At 37.7% G+C, this 20,093-nt stretch overlaps 2 protein-coding genes across 2 annotated transcripts in view; one reads left to right on the top strand and one right to left on the bottom strand.

Moving 5' to 3' along the window:
- Positions 1-4,728, top strand: part of LRRC2 (leucine rich repeat containing 2) — a 46,912-nt gene extending 42,184 nt beyond the window's left edge. The window contains exons 6-9 of the mRNA XM_072359628.1: positions 439-584; positions 2,666-2,821; positions 3,230-3,366; positions 4,660-4,728. Coding sequence (XP_072215729.1) covers positions 439-584; positions 2,666-2,821; positions 3,230-3,366; positions 4,660-4,709 — 489 coding nt within the window. The 3' untranslated portion in view covers positions 4,710-4,728. The remainder of the gene's footprint in view (positions 1-438; positions 585-2,665; positions 2,822-3,229; positions 3,367-4,659) is intronic.
- Positions 1-12,090, bottom strand: part of LOC140264124 (cryptic protein) — a 92,573-nt gene extending 80,483 nt beyond the window's left edge. Inside the window, exon 1 of the mRNA XM_072359629.1 lies at positions 11,570-12,090. The gene's annotated coding sequence lies outside the window, so the exon portion shown is untranslated. The remainder of the gene's footprint in view (positions 1-11,569) is intronic.
- Between the last annotated feature and the right edge of the window lie 8,003 nt (positions 12,091-20,093).

Raw genomic sequence — 20,093 nt, 5'->3', positions numbered from 1 at the left:
ATAAAAAAGGGAAATACGTATATATATATTTAATGGGAATTGTAAAATCTCTGGTTTCCAGAATAGTAACCTTGCATCTGTTAGTTGTCAACACTGCAATTTCTCATTTTGGAACTTAGTTCACATGTTGTCTAGGTAGGATTCAAGGCATTTTTTGGTTCTTGTTGATGACTGAAATTACATGTATACTTCAAAATGGAAATTTCATTCAATAAAATGATGTTAAAAATAGGATGAACAAATTCTGTGGTAGATATTCCTTAATTTTTATTTTATTTTATTTTATTTTTTTGGTGACTAAAATTAAAGACTGTTAGAAGATTGAGTGAAATTCAGATTTTTTTCTAAGTGCGTTGAGGAAAAAAAAGATGTTTGAAGACTGGAATGTTTTCATGTATTTGCAAAATTTAACTAAAATAAAGCAAAACTTCTTTCTAGCTAAGTAACCTGAAGCAAGTCACAGTTGTGGATGTGTCAGCAAACAAGTTCCATTCTATTCCAATTTGTGTACTCCGGATGTCTAATTTGCAGTGGTTGGACATTAGCAGCAACAACCTGAGAGATCTCCCAGAAGACATAGACAGGTAGTTTATGTTCTCATTCATGGACAGGCTTGTGAACTACAAAGAAAATCTAGAAAGTAACAAACTTTCAGAGGACACACTATTAATAAAAGTCACATGAAAAATTCACACTGCTTTAGATAGTTCTACACTTTTGCTTTGCTGATGTTATTTGTGGACTGGGTCAGAGAACAGAAACTACATTTCCTGGCTCACTGTTAGATTGCACAGTCAGTTCCTCTACTCTTCAGTTAATAAATTGCATTTTCTGCCATAGTTATGATAATTTGCAATCATATCCACACAATGTTCTTTGGGAAGTTCATAGGTCATGTGTGTATCGCAGTACCTCCAAATGAGACTTACCATAGGGAGTTGTTAATAGTTTTTCTCTGGATTGATCTAGAAAGGTACGCTGCATGAAAGGAAAGAAGAGCTAAACTGTATTAAATTTACTGAAAGTTGCTGAACTTCTGTCATGAAAGCACAAAAATGTTGTCTTTTTTAGACACTGAAAGTTTTCCTTTCCTATTCAGATGTTCCTATCCAGTATACATGCTTGCTTCACTGAAGTAGTTTTTTTTAAAATGCCATTCTGATTGCTTATAAGAAAAGAAAGGAAGGGAGGGAAGGGGAAGGAAAGAGAGGAAAGAAGAGGAAAGGAAAGAGAATTATTTACTCATTAGGCAACATAAATTCATGAGGAAGAAAAGACTTCATAGAAAAATCATGCATCTTTCTCATCCACAGAAACTATATAGCTGGGTAAAAAGACTTTGCTGGGATATTACATAATCAGATTTCTCTGACAGAATGGCTGAAGTGTCAGTGTGTACTAGTAATTAAAATACAGTCAAATACTCTATCTACAAGAATGTAAAACTGCTTCCTCACTGCTCCCAGTAATATGAGCAGAGATTCTGATTAATACAAAAGAGTTTGTGAGACAATATTTTTATTTTGTTGAGAGATACAAATTTGATTTATCAGTTCTTTTGCTTTAAAACTTCCAACATCTATGTATATGTATATCTAAAACATTCATTTTCTTTACCATTTAGAGCTGAATTGCAAACCTCAATACTAAATCATCACACCTAGACATCACAAAACAGTTTTTTATTATCTGACTTTGGTTTCTGAATTTTTAGAGCTCTTAGGATCAGGCAATTGAGACAAGTTCTGAAGACTAGAGAATTTCAGGATTCTTTACCCCTTTAGTGTAAACATATTTTCTCATTCAGTGTCTTGATTTCAATGCCTGCATTGTCAAGTTTGCAAAAAATTAACATGCCATCTGTGATTTAAAAAGATGAGTTCGCAGTATACTGAACTTTTACTTAATACCTTCCTTGAATACAGACAAACCACACAGGCCTAATCAGCATTAGCCAACAACTGTATTTTGAGAACGAACCCTTCTGGTTGCATGAAACAAATTTACTTCATCAGTTTTCTGTTCTTTTAATCTTCTATTTACTCTGAGAAATAAGTGCAGAGCTATAAGTTACTGTTCTATTTGGAAAACCCAGAAGCAAAAGAACTCTAACGTGTTTTTCCACAAAACACTGATATAAAATTGATTTCAGCAGGGCAACATGTGAGAACGACATGATCAGGAGCTGGTCTTTCTTTTGCTCCCCACAGTACTAATTACTAGTTAAAACAGTAGTTGGGAATATACTGCCTAGCACAGACATATCTAATTCATAGAAACCAGCGTATAGGCAAAGGTGTGAGCTAGTGACCCATATTTTTCATTTATTTTTGGATATTTAAGGTAAGAATTTCTATCACATTCTGTTGACACTTCTGTATGGAAGTGCAGTAATTTTGTAATGTTTTTCTTGAGTGCTCATCAGAGACACGCTCTTATTATCAGTACTGTTGAACCATTGATATAAATTTACACTATAGTTGAAGACAATGTTTGGGAAAAATGTGTTACAAGTAATTTTTCAGAAGCCATAGATGATGTGAGAGGATTTTTTTTTTTTTTGACTTTTTTTTAAAAAACACAAGATTGAATTTCTACTACCATTTTAGATAGATGATTCTGTCTGAAATAAATATATGTTATCTTTGTCTTTACAATTTTATAGATTAGATCAACTGCAGACACTTCTCCTACAGAAAAACAAGTTAACTTATCTTCCACGAGCTTTGGTTAACATGTCAAAACTCAGTTTGCTAGTCGTCAGTGGTGATGATCTGGTTGAGATACCCACAGCTGTTTGTGAATCTACCACAGGTTTAAAGTAAGTAAAAGATGGATAGAAAGTATGCTTTTGGAAATGAAACACAGCTAGTTAGAAGGTTAAATAGTGTCATGTAAATGTATTAGTTTATGCACCTTTTCCTATTAAACTGAATTTTGTTGCTAAACTCAACATAAAACTGAAGGTCATTTTGTCTGAATTTGCAGTGAATCTGCATTTCTGCAGGTGATATTCAGCTGGAGACACAGCAGTTAATGAGATATTAACAAGCAGTGTGGTTAGTTGGAATAATTTATCTTTAGAAAGTAATTCTCTTTTTTAAAAAAATAAATTGAGTAAATATTCCTTGTGTTTCCCCATTTAAACGGGGTTCTAAAATTATATTCATATTGCCCAGTGATGCTTGGAAACTTGTGTTTATATTCTTGCTTTAATTTCTCTCTTTAGATTTATAAGTCTCAAGGACAGCCCAGTTGAAACTATTGTATGTGAAGACACTGAAGAAATTATAGAAACTGAACGTGAACGAGAGCAATTTGAGAAAGAGTTTATGAAAGCCTATATTGAAGACTTAAAGGAAAGAGGTATGTGGTCAATTATGGTAACATACTCCTATCTTGGAATATTATTTCAGAACATTATTTTTTAAGAGTACAAGCAATACACTCTTAGACAGCAATTGACAATTGTGGTATTAAATAAGACTAAACGTGAAAATTTCGAAAGTGTTTTTTTAAACATTCAGGTCACTTGGAATTGAACAAATGTGTAGAAACTTAATGATCTGTTTGTACCTTCACATTAACCTTATTTCAGTGCTAGCATATGCAGTGATTGTTCTTATTCTCCAGATTTAGTTACATATCTTGGGATTAGCAACAGTGATCTCGAGTTTTGGCAAAGTTCTTCTGCTTCAGGGGAAGAACTGTAAAATGTATAACTCTATCTAAATATGCTTTTCCTTTAGACCATTCTTTGTGTACTTGTATAAAAGTATTATTTACATAACCAGTGTAACATGAATGTAATAAACCCATACATATATATTTTTTTAAATTACACAGTTCCTGAAAGTTTACTTATTATTTTATATTGCTACTGTGAAATAACTATCAGTTTCTTGAGTGATGTTTAGTGAAGCATTTTAAGAAATAAAGGCAATATTTTCTGAGATCCAAAATACATGTAGAGGCTGTCTGAATCTCTTTGAGATAGTATGCATACCGTTATTTCTTTCTGAAATGAATACTATGAGATCTCTTCATTCCTTCTTATTTCGTCACATACTTGAGTGCAAAAAGTCTATGGGGAGTGGATTACCGGGGAGGACTACAGAGAAATTGTCTTAGCATCCAGGGACCAGATTAGAAAAACTAAAACCCAGCTAGAATTAAACCTAACCAAGGAGGTAAAGGGCAAAGAAGAAAATCTACAGGTAAAACTTGGTAAAACTTTTACTTGGTAAAATAGAAACATAAAGAAATGGAATTTGTCTGAAGATATCTTTTTCAGCATGGATGACTTCTGTACATCTTTGGACCAAAACAGCTTAGCAAGACATTCCTGCCTTTCTGGACTAAACTTACCTCCATTCTTTTTTACTGATGCTATTTAATTTGAGATTCACACATGGATTCTGAGCTCTTGTGATATAAATTATGCCAATGCCAGCTTCTGAAAAGCAGACTGGAAAAGCAGTAACTGCTGTTTAATATAGATCAAGTGAATTTCTTCACATGAAAACTTCACAAATGTCATTTGTAGAATATTTCTGAATCAAAACTAGACTTAGCAGTTTCTAGTTAAGGTCTCTATTTACTTATGCTTGATTATATAGCTGAAGTTTGAGATATATATATTTTTTCCTCTTTTCACAGATTCTGCTCCTTCCTACACTACAAAAGTATTATTTAGTCTTCAGATCTGAAGATCAAAATTCTCTAAATCACTTGGGGATAACAGAATAATTCTATTTTTATTCAAATGAACAACTAGACTGCCTGAAGCACTTCAAAACCTTCCTGAATTTCTTTTATTTGTTACCGCTGTTGCTCCTAGAAACTACAGATAAAGAAAAAAGTGGGAGAGCCATCGTAAGGTGCTGTTTCATCCTTCTAAATCCACACATGTATTTTCACATCCACTATAAAAAGCCCTAACTTGTCCTAATGAAAGTGTATGTGAGTGTAGTTGCCCTGAGGATAAAGACACTGTACATTGTAGTTGAAACAGTGAAACATAATTAAGGGTAGAAAACAATCTAATTACATAAAAGAGAAAGATTAATGTAGGAGATGGATATGATCTGTTGTACTCGAAGACCAAATTATTCATCTGATTGTTTGCAATATTTAAAACACAAACAGATACACAGTTATTTGCATTTACTTTCCAAATAAATCCTGTAGATATTCTGCTGGTTTTTCAAGCATGTTGTTGATTTTTCCCTGTTCACATATTCACGTACTGATGTGGCTGAAATTTCTGTGCAAAACAGTCTTATAATGTAGAATTGTAGGTAATAATATTTTAAGGACTAAACAGTGTGAACAAGTACAATCTTTGAAGCTGATTATAAAGTTATTCTACTATTAGTTTCAAAATACAGGATTTTGTGGACACTGATGGGAAGTTTCTAAGCTGTGTAAGAAAGTGTTTAAAAGATTTAAAAGAAGTTATGTTACTTTCTATTTAATAATACAGTAGTTTATATAGAAACTATGTAAGTGCATATACTGTAGGAATCTAGATCTACGTACTTTTTTGTCCAATAAAACTATACTTTTTCATCTGAAAAAACTTGTGACTTTGAGAATTTAGTCTCAAATGTGAGAATGTAAATCATCCTAAACTCTTACATATGCAAATAGGAGAAATTATGTTAACTTCTTGATTTTTAACAGTATTATGAATTATGTCCAGCTTTGTGCAGTTGATTGCCACTTAAGTCAGTCATATTTTAAAATCAGAGCAACAAAAGGCATTCTTCCCAAGATTTCCATTAAAAAAAATAAAAAAATAAATACTGCTCTTGAAGGTTTAAATACTAGTTTTGTTCTTCATTCTAGCCACAAACTCCAGCAGTCACATTAATACCCAAAAGGAAGCCCTCCAGAGTTGGTCTCCAAGTGTTAATGCTGATTTTAAGAAAGTCTTGGAACAACAAACACTTATTCCTAGTGCAAATTCTACTGTCAGAATTGTTCAATAAATAAACAGAAAGTACACAAGAATAGATCAGAGAAATCATACTTACCTAATGTTTCTGCTAATCTTACTTGAAAGAGTATACCACTTTCAGTGTTAAAAGGTAAAGGGGATAGAGATAAACCGGGGAACATTTTGAAGAAAAACAATAGAGTGAATAGAAAGTATGCACATTAAACTTCATTGAATAGTGGACAAGTCCATTTCTTTCTCAACGTTTATCAGTGAAGAATCATGATCTAGGAAAGACTTTTCATTGCAGCAAATCAGTGGAAAACAAAAGGATAAAATGTGAATACACACAGTAACAGACTAGAAACAAATGACTTTTTTTAAGTAAAAGTAACCATGTGACAACTAACAAAAGGCTGTGATAAGTTCTCTGTTGCAAGCTGTCTTCAAGTCTAGGTTAACGTTTTATTGAAAAATTTGCTGTAAAAAGTCATGGAAGTCAATGGTAAACAGGGGGTCAGATTACTGTTCCCAAACCTATGGACTACTGTGAATCTTATTTTACTTGTAGAATATTTTTGCAGAATATTATTGCCTATGTATTTAATTTCAGAAAGAAACAATTGTTTCACAGAATTTCTCAAGTAGGCCTCCTAAGGGGAAGAGGGTTGTGGTGGGTTATTCTTGGGTGGCTACTAGGTGCTCACCACACTGCTCTTTCACTCTTTCTCCTTAGCAGAACAGATGAAAAAATGTGATGAAATAAACTCATAAATTGCGATATGGGAGAGATGGAGATCTCTCACTGGTCACTGTAATGGGCAAAACAAACTAGTTTTTTGGAAGATAAATTTGATTTGATTACCAGTGATAAATGGAGTAGAGTAGGACAGTAAGAAAGAAACAAGCAAAAACTAAAAATATTTAAATCTCCACCCCTTCTACCCTGATCTTCCAAGGCTCAAGTTCACTCTTCAACTTTTCCACCTCCCTCTTTCCGAGGGGCACAGAGGAACAGCAACTGCAGTCAGCCTATTGTACTTTGTCTCTGCTGTTCCTTCCTCCTCATTCTGTTCCTTGCTCCAGTGTAAGATCCTTTCCATAAGGTGCAGTCCTGCAGGAACTGATCCAGCTTTGGCTGCTCTAGGCTGCTATTACTTAAGAGCTGCTCTAGCATTGGCCTTTTCCATGGGTGTAGTTCTGGCCAGGAGCCTGCTTCTGCATGGGCACTCTGTGAGCTGCAACTTCCTTTTGAATATTTACACCTGACACAACACAGAATTCTCCACAGGCTTCAGTGTGGAGGTCTGCTCAGTGAAACTCAAGTGAGCAGTGAGCTACTACATGGTCATCAATAGTTTTATGTTGGCTTGGCCCAGTTTTGAGACTAATGCGGTAGAGGGACTCAATGACCCATGACCCCCAAGACAGGAAGGGAAAAAGGAAAAAGGTAAGAGGATGGGCAGGATAACAAAACAGTGGTAGTGAGCTAAGGGAGAAAACTAATTTCCTAAATATGACTGTGGAATGCAAGATAACACAATGTAATACAAAATAATTGAAATTGAAGGTAATAAATCAATAAAAGAGAGTATCCAAAAAATGAAAGTCTTATTCTAATGCTGAAGGCTAGATGACTAGTAATCACACACCGTAGTGATGAGCAGTGAAAGAAGGGACAGTCTCATGATCTTGAGCAGTTTTATCTTTCCCTCTAAATGGAGCAGAAATTGAATGGTGAAAGTCTTACCATAGATTCATAGAATCATAGAATCACCAGGGTTGGAAAAGACCTACAAGATCGTCCAGTCCAACCATTCACCTATTACCAATAGCTCCCACTAAACCATGCCCCTCAACACAACATCCAATCTTTCCTTGAACACCCCCAGAGTTGGTGACTCCACCACCTCCCTGGGCAGTCCATTCCAGTGCCTGACCACCCTTTCTGAGAAGTAATACTTCCTAATGTCCAGCCTGAATCTCCCCTGCTGTAGCTTGAAACCATTCCCTCTAGTTCTATTACTAATGACACGAGAGAATAGGCTGACCCCCAGCTCACATCAACCTCCCTTCAGGTAGTTATAGACAGCAATAAGGTCTCCCCTGAGCCACCTCTTCTCCAGGCTGAACATTCCCAGCTCCTTCAGCCTCTTCTCATATGGCCTGTGCTCCAGACCCCTCACCAGCTTTGTTGCCCTCCTCTGAACACATAGCAGGGCCTCAATGTCTTTCTTCCAGTGAAGAGGACAGGCCCCAGAACTGACCCCTGGGGAACACCACTCATGACTGGTCACCAGCTGGATTTAACTCCATTCACCACCAGTCTCGAAGCTTGGTCCTCCAGCCAGCTCCTTACTCAGCCAAGAGTGTACCCATCCAAGTCACCGTCTGCGAGCTTCTGCAGGAGAATACTGTTACAATACATATCTCTGTGATTCTATGATTCATTGATATCAACAGTGGAGTTGAATGCATCCTCAGCAAGTTTGGTTAAGACACCACGCTGTGATGTATGTTTCACATATCGGAGGGACAGAATGTCATTTACAGGGACAAAGGCAGTCTTGAGCAGTGGTCCCAGGGGAACCTCATAAGGTTTAGCAAATCCAAGTGCAAGGTATTGCACCTGATCTAGGCAACATCTACTACTAATACAAGCTGGAGGATGAAAGGATTGAGAGCAGCCTTGAGGAAAATGTGGGGGGAGGGGGCAAGGGGCAGTGGTGGATGGAAAGCTGAACATGAGCCAGGGAAAAAGGCTTCAAACTCAGAGAAGGTAGACTTAGGTTAGGTATAAGGAAAAAATCTTTTATAGTAAGAGTGGTGGGGCACAGGAACAGGTTACCTAGTTTTGTGGTTGATGCCCCATCCTTGGAGAATTTAAAGGCGGGATGAGGCCCCAGGCAACTTGATCTACCTGTGGTATACCTGTTCACTGCAGGAGATTAAACCAGATGGCCCTCAGGTTTCCCTTCCAACTCTAATGATTCTATGATTCTATGATATATTCATCACTGTCGTAGAAAGCATTTGCAAGTACATTAAGAAATGAAAACAACAACAAACAGTGCTCTGGGACTGTAATTTCTGTAAGTAAGAGTAAGAAAGCACTGGAAACAATTAAGAAGAAACATTACTACAGAACTTTTAAAAGATTAGAGTTTAGGTAGTGAAAGTCAGAATTACTTCTCAGATGCAAAAAATAAAAATAAAAATAAAAAGCACACAAACTTTTATGTTCTAAATTATCTACATCATTATTTGATTATTTGACCTAGTAGCATCAGTACTGACACTTCAAGGTTAAGTGTTAAGGTGTTTATTTCAGTTTTCTCTTAATGTCAGCTGATTCTGAAGAAAGGCATAGACAGCTGAAGTATTCAGGATCTATTATCAAAAAGAAACCATATAATTAAAGGAAGAAAGAAAGTGTAGTTTAGAGGAAAAATTAAATTATCATGCCATTAGTTTTGATTACTGGTAGCCTGCTGTCAATCAAATTTAATGAAAAGAAACTGAACTTTATATGTTTTTGTAAACGTATTTTAGTATGCTAATGTCAATAGTAGAATGTCCTACTGAAAAGGGTTTCAACTTCCAGTCAACTTCTCAAGAATTTCAACTTGAATAAATAAATTTCAGAGAGGTATGTAATGGCTGCTGCACGTATCTGCTGTAATTAGTAATTACTTCTCTCGAGGTCATTCCATGTAACCTGATGCACTAAATTCACAGCTTGACATCTGGTATGAAAACTACCACTTATAAAATTCTCACCCCAAACTGAAATTTCTGCTTCCAAAACAAAACACACATACATTTGTGTATACGTATTTAAAACGTTGTGGGGGTTTCGATGTTTTTGTTGTTGTAGTTGAGTGGGTTTTTTTGTGTGTGTGTGCTTTGTTGTTTTTGTTTTTGGTTTTTAAGATTAGATATTGAAAATGAGAAATATACACTAGATTGGCCAAGCTATCCTTTGTTCACATGTGAACGTTCACTCCATCTTAATTTAATTTCATATTCCCACAATCAATTTGCTTGCCTGGAGCATGGATAGAGTTCTTACTTTCCCTGTTCAGGTAAGAGCTTTTACACAGTAGGTGAAATAAATAAATATACCATACGTATATAAATATTAGTATGTGAGGTCTGTTCATTGAAATCACTCATTTGATACCATATTTGAATTTGACTTGGTTTTGGGAACTATATTTGTAGTAAAATTATCTCTTACTTGATTTATGTTTCATAATATTGTATTACAAAGAAGCTTAATTCCATTCCTCAAACCTTGCTTCCTAAATTGTAAGAGTGACCTCTGGTGCATTATTGCTTTCCTCTGCGCTGCAAGTCTTTTTTTGTAACAGTTTTAATATGCCTGCTTGTGAGCAACTGATTTAGTTTTGTGTATAGTGCCAAATGCTATTAATGTGCAATTCAGTTATCATGGCCTTGTGAAAATGGATGTATTCATAAACTGTAAAATGCAGAATGAGAAAGAGAATTAAAGCTGTGGATGGACTGCAGGTTATTTAACAGCAGGAAATTAGTATTCATGTTTAGGGCTACTCTATGCACTTGAGTAGCAAATTAGATATCATTACTGAATAACAGCACAAGATCAATTTTGTGCTGCAATGTGAACGTCTGGCTTATGGGAACATGCTTAGTTTACAAACCATCCAAAACCCTGGTCTATAGACCCACAAAGAGCTTCAGAACTCCCTGCTATTGCTCAAATATTTCCAAGGTTCTGTACCCTTCCAGCATCTGGATTGTATATTCCTCCTTCCTTCAGCATTCACTTTCCTCCCATACAAGCATTACTTCAGCCCACTCCATCCCCAACATGCATGGTCAAGTGCCTTAACAGAAAGGGGCAAAAAAAAAGCTCAATTCGGGTTCTGAGCATTGGTATTTAGGCAACTGTTTTATCACATGTATGAAAAATGAAATCCTTCAGCTTGTTAAAACTTAATCAAACTAGCTTAATCAGACTAGTTTAATCAGGCTAGCTCAGAATAAAACTGAATGCGGAAAACCCCTCAAAATTAGTTCATCCATAAACTCTTTTTCCTTTTAATTTAAAGATAACTAACCTAATTCAAGACTACAACCAGATATTTTTAGGATACATATCAGAATTACATCGTAGAGTGCTTATATTTGTACAGCTGTTGAACTACACAATAATGTCAATCACTGTTTTTTGAATGCCAGCTGAATTTAGGAGATGCAGATATAAGCTTTCAAAATTATTAACTGCTAAAAACTGAGCCAATGCAGTATACAATGGAGATCTGCCAATAATTTCCATGTAAGGAATAATACCTTGGAAAATGTTGCAATTATAAACAGAAAACAAAAGAGCAAATGGGCTTGAACACAAATTCCTCAGAAAAATGCTTTCAGAATGTAAGCTTTATAAACAATACCCTGTATATAGGCTCATAATAAAAAATATGTAGGGAGATTTTACAACATTTTCAGTCTAGCAACTTGCAGGTATGATCTCAAAGCAGTAAACATTAATCCACAGAATAATATTTACTCTAATGCACATAAAATATTTTGAAAATCAAAACACTCTGAAATGAGTTAGAAATCATATACAATACTTACATGTATTCCCTGTCAGTACCATGCTCCTGTTCTGAACAGACATGAAAAACAGCAGCTTCAAGAAGATTTCAGTTACAGAATCCATGTTCCTATTTACTGAGGCACACAGTATATTAGGAAAAAGCTGCTTCGTATTTCAATCCCATTGCTGCCTTTTCTCACTGCCTCCTTCTGTATCATCTCTCTTCTTGCAGTGCTTCTCAGTGGCCAGACACCTCAGTGAAATGCTCTCCGTGTCTCCTCACACATGCATACGCAACTCCACATCTAATCCACCCTCCTCCACCACCACAGGAGCAATTCCAGAAAAGCAGCAGTAAAAATATCTCCTCCAGTTTCACAGCATCACTCAGGACTAAACTGCCAGGCTACACTGCACATCTTGCTTACAGAGTCTGCACACTCATAATGAGTTCTGGGCACCCCTTGTGGTAACAGGTAGGAAATGTAAGGCTCTGATGAAAGCCAAAAAAGCCAGACAATAAGACAGATCGGCCAGCACATGAACACTGAGACACAGATGTTTGCTGGGTACTTGCCCTTGCCCTGTCTTTTTTTGTAGTTTTCTTCCCATCCTTTCCCTCCCTCCCTCCCTTCCTCCCTTCCTCCCTTCCTCCCTTCCCCCCTTCCTCCCTTTCTCCCTTCCTTCCCTCCTTCCTTCCTTCCTTCCTTCCTTCCTTCCTTCCTTCCTTCCTTCCTTCCTTCCTTCCTTCCTTCCTTCCTTCCTTCCTTCCTTCCTTCCTTCCTTCCTTCCTTCCTTCCTTCCTTCCTTCCTTCCTTCCTTCCTTCCTTCCTTCCTTCCTTCCTTCCTTCCTTCCTTCCTTCCTTCCTTCCTTCCTTCCTTCCTTCCTTCCTTCCTTCCCTCCTTCCTTCCCTCCTTCCTTCCCTCCCTCCTTCTCTCCCTCCTTCCCTCCCTCCTTCCCTCCCTCCTTCCCTCCCTCCTTCCCTCCCTCCTTCCTTCCTTCCTTCCTTCCTTCCTTCCTTCCTTCCTTCCTTCCTTCCTTCCTTCCTTCCTTCCTTCCTTCCTTCCTTCCTTCCTTCCTTCCTTCCTTCCTTCCTTCCTTCCTTCCTTCCTTCCTTCCGTCCTTCCGTCCTTCCGTCCTTCCGTCCTTCCGTCCTTCCTTTTCCCCTGTACTGAGATCTCATACAGTACTTCCCTTGTGAATTGCCTGTGTTCTGTGTAATCCTTTTTAGGAAGCATTGCAATATGTGTATAATGTGTTTTTGTAATGTCAGTTGTGTCAGGGTTTGAAAATATGAATTTGAAATCTTAAGATAAGCAGTCATAAAGAGTCCTGAATTGTGACTCCAAATATTAGAAATCTAGGAGTGGGGTGGAAAAATCCAATAATGGAGTAACTCCTCTTTCTTGTTCCAATAAACATCATTAAATCCTGCAGAAGACTCTGAATTTAGGTTCTGTAAGTAAGGATTTTTATGTGTATAAAAGTAAGATCAGCAGAATTTTCAAGTCTTAATAGGCAGTACTAATGAAATGTAATAAGAGGCATAAGTTTCCAAGAAAGTTAAAAATAATTCCCTTAGCGTGTATTTCACCTCAGACTGTTGACATATTCTTCTTTTTTCCCTTTCTTTCACAAACGCCATTAAAAATTACAATTCACATGAGCATCCTGGGTAACAGAAAAGCAGTTACCTTAGCAACAGAAGCAGTGAAAAAGAAATGAACACTCTTCTCAGTCAAGAGCAATATCTTGTATCTTGTATCTTCCTCTTGCTGTTCTTTTAAATAAATACAAAGCCACTCAGGTCACTAGTACTCAATATGAACTGCCTGTAAGCTCCTCTGTTACTGCAAGCTGGATATGCTTGACATGCAACTGAAGGATCTGAAGAGCACCTTTGAGTCTGAAGGTCATTTTGGACACGCAGGACACGGGACTGGGTCTGTGCAAGTTAGCAGTAGCTACTGTCACCAGATCCACCATGTACAAATTGTCATGGATCACTAAAGCATCTTGCTGCTTTGTCATTGATCATAAATCCATTTCTGATGAAGGAGGGCTTGCTTTGATCACTGAAAATCTAAGGAGGTGGACAATTTTTCTTAGAACTTTGCAATTTGCTGAAACTAAAACATCTATCAACAACAACAACAAAGAAAAAACCCACAAAGTTAAATATACTGTATGCTTTGGCATTACTGTTAGTTTTGACCAGAAACCATATTACATTAGAACATAGAATCGATCTGCTTTCTGATTTTTTCCTACATCTGCCATTACAATATTTTTTGTTGTTGTTGTTGTTGTGTTGTGAGTTTTCTTCACAGTTTGCATTACAGATTTTTACACAGTGGTGCCAAACCAAACTTGTCAACTGTGCAAACACCTGATTTTTGGTCTTTAAGAGAATTATCAATTCTGCATGATCCTAGCAGGGATAGTTAAAAAAATAATAATAAAATGGTTATTCTAAATTTAAATATTATAGAAAAATAATTTCTAGCAGTATGAGTAGTATGGCAGCATAGGACCAAATTTGTCCCCATTTTTTAATCTAACTAGCTACTACAATTGAAATTCCATGTGTGGACTAAGAGCAATTATGTCAGACTGAGCAGAAAATGGCTTGAGGGCAACCACGAGAAGAAGAGTTTGGGGGTGCTGGCTGATGAAAGACTGAACATAAGCAAGCAATGGGGATTTACTGCTCAGAAGACCAACCACATCCTGGCTTGCATCAAGAGAAGCATGATCAGCAGGTCAAAGGGGACGTTTCTCCCTCTCTAGCTTGTTCTTGTGGGACTCCACCAGGAATGCTGCATCCAGTTCAGGAACCTCCAACACAAGGACATAAGGCTGTTGGAGGGGGTACAAAGGAAGACTACAAAAATGAACAGAGGGATGGATTACCTCCCCTACAAGGACAGGTTGAGAGAGCTGGGGCTTTTCAGCCTTTAGATGAGAAGGCTCAGGAAGAACTTATAGCAGCCTTGTAGTACCTGAAGGGAGCCTACAGGAAAGCTGGGAAGGAGCTATACATAAAGGTATGCAGCAACAGGATGAGGGGAATGTCATGGTTCTACGATTTTTGATTATTCATTTTCCACATCACAACATCATGTAGTGCAATGGGAGTTAAAATGTTAATGCTCCAGTTCCAGGTACCTGCTCAGAAGAGAAGAACTACTACATTCCCCAGGGGGCTTTATGGTCAGAGAGAGGATCTATCTCCTGGCAAGGTCACCTGATCAAGCTCTTCTTCGTGCTCTTCTCCTTTGCCTCTCCTCACTGCTGCCCATCCTGACTGTGCATATCACTTCAGTATTACTGTAAGCCTACAGCTTTCAGATACTCTTGTTATATTTGATTTACTAGCTTCAATTCTAATTATCATTGCCACTGTTTTTAATTATTTTGGGATCCCTTGTTTCCCTTTCCTAAAGGCACAGATTTTGTGAAATCCCTCCACCCCACTGGTCATGGAACCGGGCTGAATTAGCCCATAAAACATTGTCAAGGAAATATTTAAACTGGAAGAGGGTATATTTAGACTAGATATTGGAAGGAAATTCTTTACTGTGAGGGTGATTGTCTGAACCCTTCTTATTTTTCTTGGTTCAGAAAGAGAGGCATTTTTTGCAATAAGACTTTGACATACTTAGAGGCAAGTGGTGTCATTGTGTGGTGGCTGGCATTACTTTGTGAACAGTTTTCCATTTGAAAACATTTATTTGGAGTTTTTTGCCTTTGAAGGGGAGTGCTTATGAGTAAACACTTACTGGTGGAAAATCTGGTCTATGACCAAATAATTTGTTCTTGGTATGGGAGACGGGGGTGATAACATTGTATTCTGTGAAAACAGGATGCAGGTGGGCACCTACCTTCTCCATCTTATCTTCTGGAAAGGCCTGGAAGATGGGAACGCAGAGTTCATGCTGAGATCTAAAAACCAGAATCTGTCACTCCAAAGGGTGACTCAACCACTTTGGACTTATAATTTAAGTTTGTACTGCCATTGGAAAAAAAAAAAAAAGCTGTTGTTGTCGGCTGATCAACACAACATCCGATGACCCATTGCTACTGAAGATCAGTATGTGAACTATAAGCAGTGCTGGAACACTGGTGTTGGTCTTGCTTCCTACAAAGACTGGTTGTTTTTATTTCCTATCTCTTTTCTACCACCCTTCTTCCCCTCTCCCCACCCCTCCATCTCTGCATACAACAAGGATTTTGTAATAAACTGATTGGGGTAACATTTGACCTGCTGTAACTTAATCTTGCTGTCAGGTATGCATATATTAAAAGAACTTCTCCTCCCTCCTATAAATTAGAGTAAGATGGAGTGTGAGACAAAGAGCAAGCAGTGTCTGTTTGTGTCCTAGGGTAGACAGGAGGTTCCATTGATATGCACTGTTAATCCTGTTACTTTTAAGAAACCTTTCTTCCTTTATCACTTTTGTTTGGGAGAAGCTGGGACCAATTAGCTGATTAGAGGAACTGTTAGAGGAACAGGAATGTCTTGCTTGTAAGTGAATGTTATGTAAGATGTATGTTGAACACAATAAAGACAGACTATTCTGATGCTACAAGAAACTAAGAGCGCTCTCTAACTCAACTGAGCGCTGACATTGGCCTTTTGTGTTTTCTCAAGAGATCTTGCAGTGCATGATTAAGAGATAAAAGACCACAAAAAATGAATATACTCCTCTGAAAGTAATGTCTTCTGTTTATTTCCACAAAAATGAAAAGACAACAGACAGAAAATGTACAAGAGCACTACTTGATAGATCAAGTTATCAGCTGCATCCACTGTAGTTCTGTGTGGTCACCGCTCTTAGCTTCACATCTTCCTCCAGTGATGAACAAGATCCTGCGTGCCATGCTCCTTAAAAAATAAATAAGTAAATAAATAAATAAATAAATAATCTGCACTCAGTGGAGGTAAACCTCTGTTGCACAGTTGCTACGATGGATGGCATTGTTCCTAGTAAAGTGTTGCCCATGCAGACCATCTTTCATCTGCCTGAATAGTCAGAAGTAAGAAGGCACAAAGTCCTTACCCACTATATAAGGTATAGCCTATAGATCCTGCTCCCTCCAGTTTACAGGCAAGATCACATCAAGGGCCTTGCAGAAATCCAGGCAGATGGCATCACTGAGTACTCTTGTTGGCTGACACCATAATTCAATTACAAAAGACCACAAGATTGGCTGGGCATGATCTGTCCTTGGTGAAACTCTGTTTCTTGCCTCTAATCACCTCTTCATCTTTCATGTGCCTTTCCATAGCTTCCATATTCCTCAAATTCACAAACTCAACCTGAGCATGTTCTTTACAACCCAGATTACCACATCGTCCCCAGTCGCAAGCTCTGCAGCATGAAAGCAATCCCTGACATAGAGAGCCACACCACCACCCCTCCTTCCTCGCCTATCATTCCTGAAGAGTTTGTAGCCATCTCAAGCCTATAATAATTACAGACTGTTCATAAAATTTATTAGGGTTTCCATATATTAAGGAGGCCTCGATTACAGTGTCAGTTTGGGAGGACAAATTGCAAAAATTTCCAAATTTTGATTCCCAAACTGGGTGCTCTAAGGATATCCACACAGACTTGATGAGAATGCTTTGAAAAAAATATTATTAACACTGAGGTACAGAAGTAGAGAAGAAAGTATGTACTTACAAGAAAAAGACTGCTAAATAAATGTAAATGCATAATTAAATTTAATGGTTTTCAGTGCAGCATAATAGGTATCACAGATCTGGAATTGGGGCTTAGTGACCTATAGGTATTTCCTGACGTGGGTTTCTTCTTTCTTAAGCATGGCTTTTCTAAGAAGTGAAGAATATTACAAAACCACTCTTTCTTGAATCACAAGAACGAAGAACTTGTAATCGCAAGGGTGTGAAAGAAATATTATGTGCATCGAGCAAGCAAACAATGAGAGGTTGATCAGCAGACGTTATGATGAAGACTGTTGAAGGAAAACCACTGGATAAGCTGTTATAACATCAAAAGGCTACTAGATGGCAGCAGAGACCTCTGACTGATTATACTGGGTGGGGGGAAGGGGAGGAGACGACGACAAAGACAAAGACACGTGACTGATTTTTGGAAATATAATGAATATGTAACACCTGTAAGAATATAATCTTTTTGTAAAGGACTACTCGGGGAGCACTGATGTAGGATAAACCCCATGTAGGATAGTGCTTTCCCAATGCTAACAATAAGAATACCTGTTTAATGGTAGTAAAACTGCTGCTAAGTCTCTGCATCAATTTCTTCAATTCAGCAGCATGCCATCAAAGCATTTCATGTCCATATCTCCTCTGAGATGCTGTTTGTTCCCCTGGTGCAATCCTCTTAGCACCAGTCTAAAACTTTATATCAAAAAAGAGTCGTTTGTGAAGAATTTTAAGTAGCAATGCCAGTATTCTCCTGTGTGTATGCATGTAGGCATGTGTAGCTGTAAATTGCAACTCTCTTGACAGTAATCAAATGTCTGTGTCAGTGCAGAATATAAGGTGGTGAGAAGCAGAAAACAAGCCACAAAGAAGGAGGCAGCAATAGCAAACATGTTGGAACTGAGGAAAAAGTAGACACAATCCAAATCTTCATGTTGTATATCTAAATAAACTCACTGCTCTCTCCTTCTAGTGTGTGTATGCTCTGATGTTGCTTATTGGCTGGTCCACGTTACTTCTTTTGATTCATTAGTTGTATGAGGTGGGGGAAAACAAAAACCAACACACACACACTCAAACAAACAAACAAACAAAAAAACAAAACAAAACAAAACAAAAACAAACAAAAAAACACTTTCATTTCCACCAGCCTGATGAAAAGCACTTTCTTCATTCTTGGTACAATATATGAGGGCTACTCCTATCTTATTAATGTTTTCCCACAGTGACAGAGGCAAATGTTGACTGTATGGCAGTACAGGATGAACTTCCCCACCTGTCATGGTTTTGTGCTGTCAATATTCTACATCATGACATCATGTGCGGTATGAATCATTAACTGAGGGTACAAATAGTGGTAAACTGTTTTGATGGTATAAGAAAGTGTAACAGAGGGTATGCGGAAGTGTAACAGAGGGTATGTGGAAGTGTAACAGAGGGTATGTGGAAGTGTAATAGAGGGTATGTGGAAGTGTAACAGAGGGTATGTGGAAGTGTAACAGAGGGTATGCGGAAGTGTAACAGAGGGTATGCGGAAGTGTGGAAGGTTCATGCTCCAGATCTGTGGAATGGCAGCATCCCGAGTACTCAGCTCTTGGAGGAAACTACATATCCCAGAGGACGATGCGGCCAGAGACGAATCACCAGAGGAGGAGGACACATATATAATTTCACTCCCAGGCTGGAACGTCCTTCTTTTCGCTCTGTCTATCGCTTTGGAGCGCTCCATCCCTGCCGTCTCCCTCTATCAGCAACGTTCCAGCCTGTCGCCTAGAGATCGCAGTAGGCCCCCCCGGTTCTCAGGGACTCTTTTTCTCTCTTTCTTTTTCTCTGCCATGTTTGATTTAGTAGTTGTAGTTATATTGTATCATATTGTGTCACCTTGTATTCCAATATTATTCGTATTTAGTAAAATAAGTTCTTTCCTTAGATTGCTGCCATTGTTTTTTGTTCATTTCCCTCCTTCTAGGGGCAGCAGCCTCTATCACGGGTAAATCTAGATAACCCGATTACACCACCAATATTGTTACATTTTGTTGCCGTGTGACAGATGGCAGCAGACGGGCAGTCTAACAAAATGGCATCTGTCATGGAAGTTAGGATGAATTCCACCGAATTCCTCCATGTGGAAAAAAATTCCTCCCATTGACATATAGCAACAATTTCTGAATACTTAGGAAGACCAAAGAGTGGATGTGGGAATAGCTGATGCATTTCAGCAGTGACAACAGCAGTATGAAAGACAAGCCACGTTCCAGCTGCCCATGCACAGCTGTCACACCAAAAAATGAAGAGCATCTCAATCAGCTCATCTATATGAATCGGCCAATACCAGTGACAATGATGAAAAATAATGTTTTGTATCTGAGAATTTGCTTTATGAAATAGTAATGTTCTGCTATTTGCATTTGTTATAGTTTGAATAGAAGTAAATAGGAGGAATTACTTTTGGAGCAACCATGAAATTCAGATACGATTGTCAACACTGTCAATTTCTATAAGCACCCCAGACTTCCTTGAATGGCATCATTTTCTGCAACTAAGTTTAGTTTAGCTCCTTCCTAAGAAAGAACTTATCATTTGTTTGGCTTTCCTAATGAAAACAAATTTGCTCAGCATCAAACATTAAAAGGAACAATTTCTCCTGGTGTTTTTCAAAACACTTTGTTCTGTAGTAAGAAGAATCTGAAATTTGTTTACCAAGAGAAAGCAAAAGGGCATCTCTTGGTCATAACACCTACATTCAGAAATTTATTAATGGGAGTACGCATTCTTGAAGTCTGTTCAGCTCATTTCATATGCATCTGAATCATTAAAAATTTAAGCCAGAACACTCTGAAGCAACTTAACTATATTTTTCAATATT

This window comes from Excalfactoria chinensis, chromosome Z (assembly GCF_039878825.1).
Source record: "Excalfactoria chinensis isolate bCotChi1 chromosome Z, bCotChi1.hap2, whole genome shotgun sequence".
Taxonomy (NCBI): domain Eukaryota; kingdom Metazoa; phylum Chordata; class Aves; order Galliformes; family Phasianidae; genus Excalfactoria; species Excalfactoria chinensis.
Note: the sequence above shows the minus strand (reverse complement) of the source record. Positions and strands in the feature narration are given on the sequence as shown.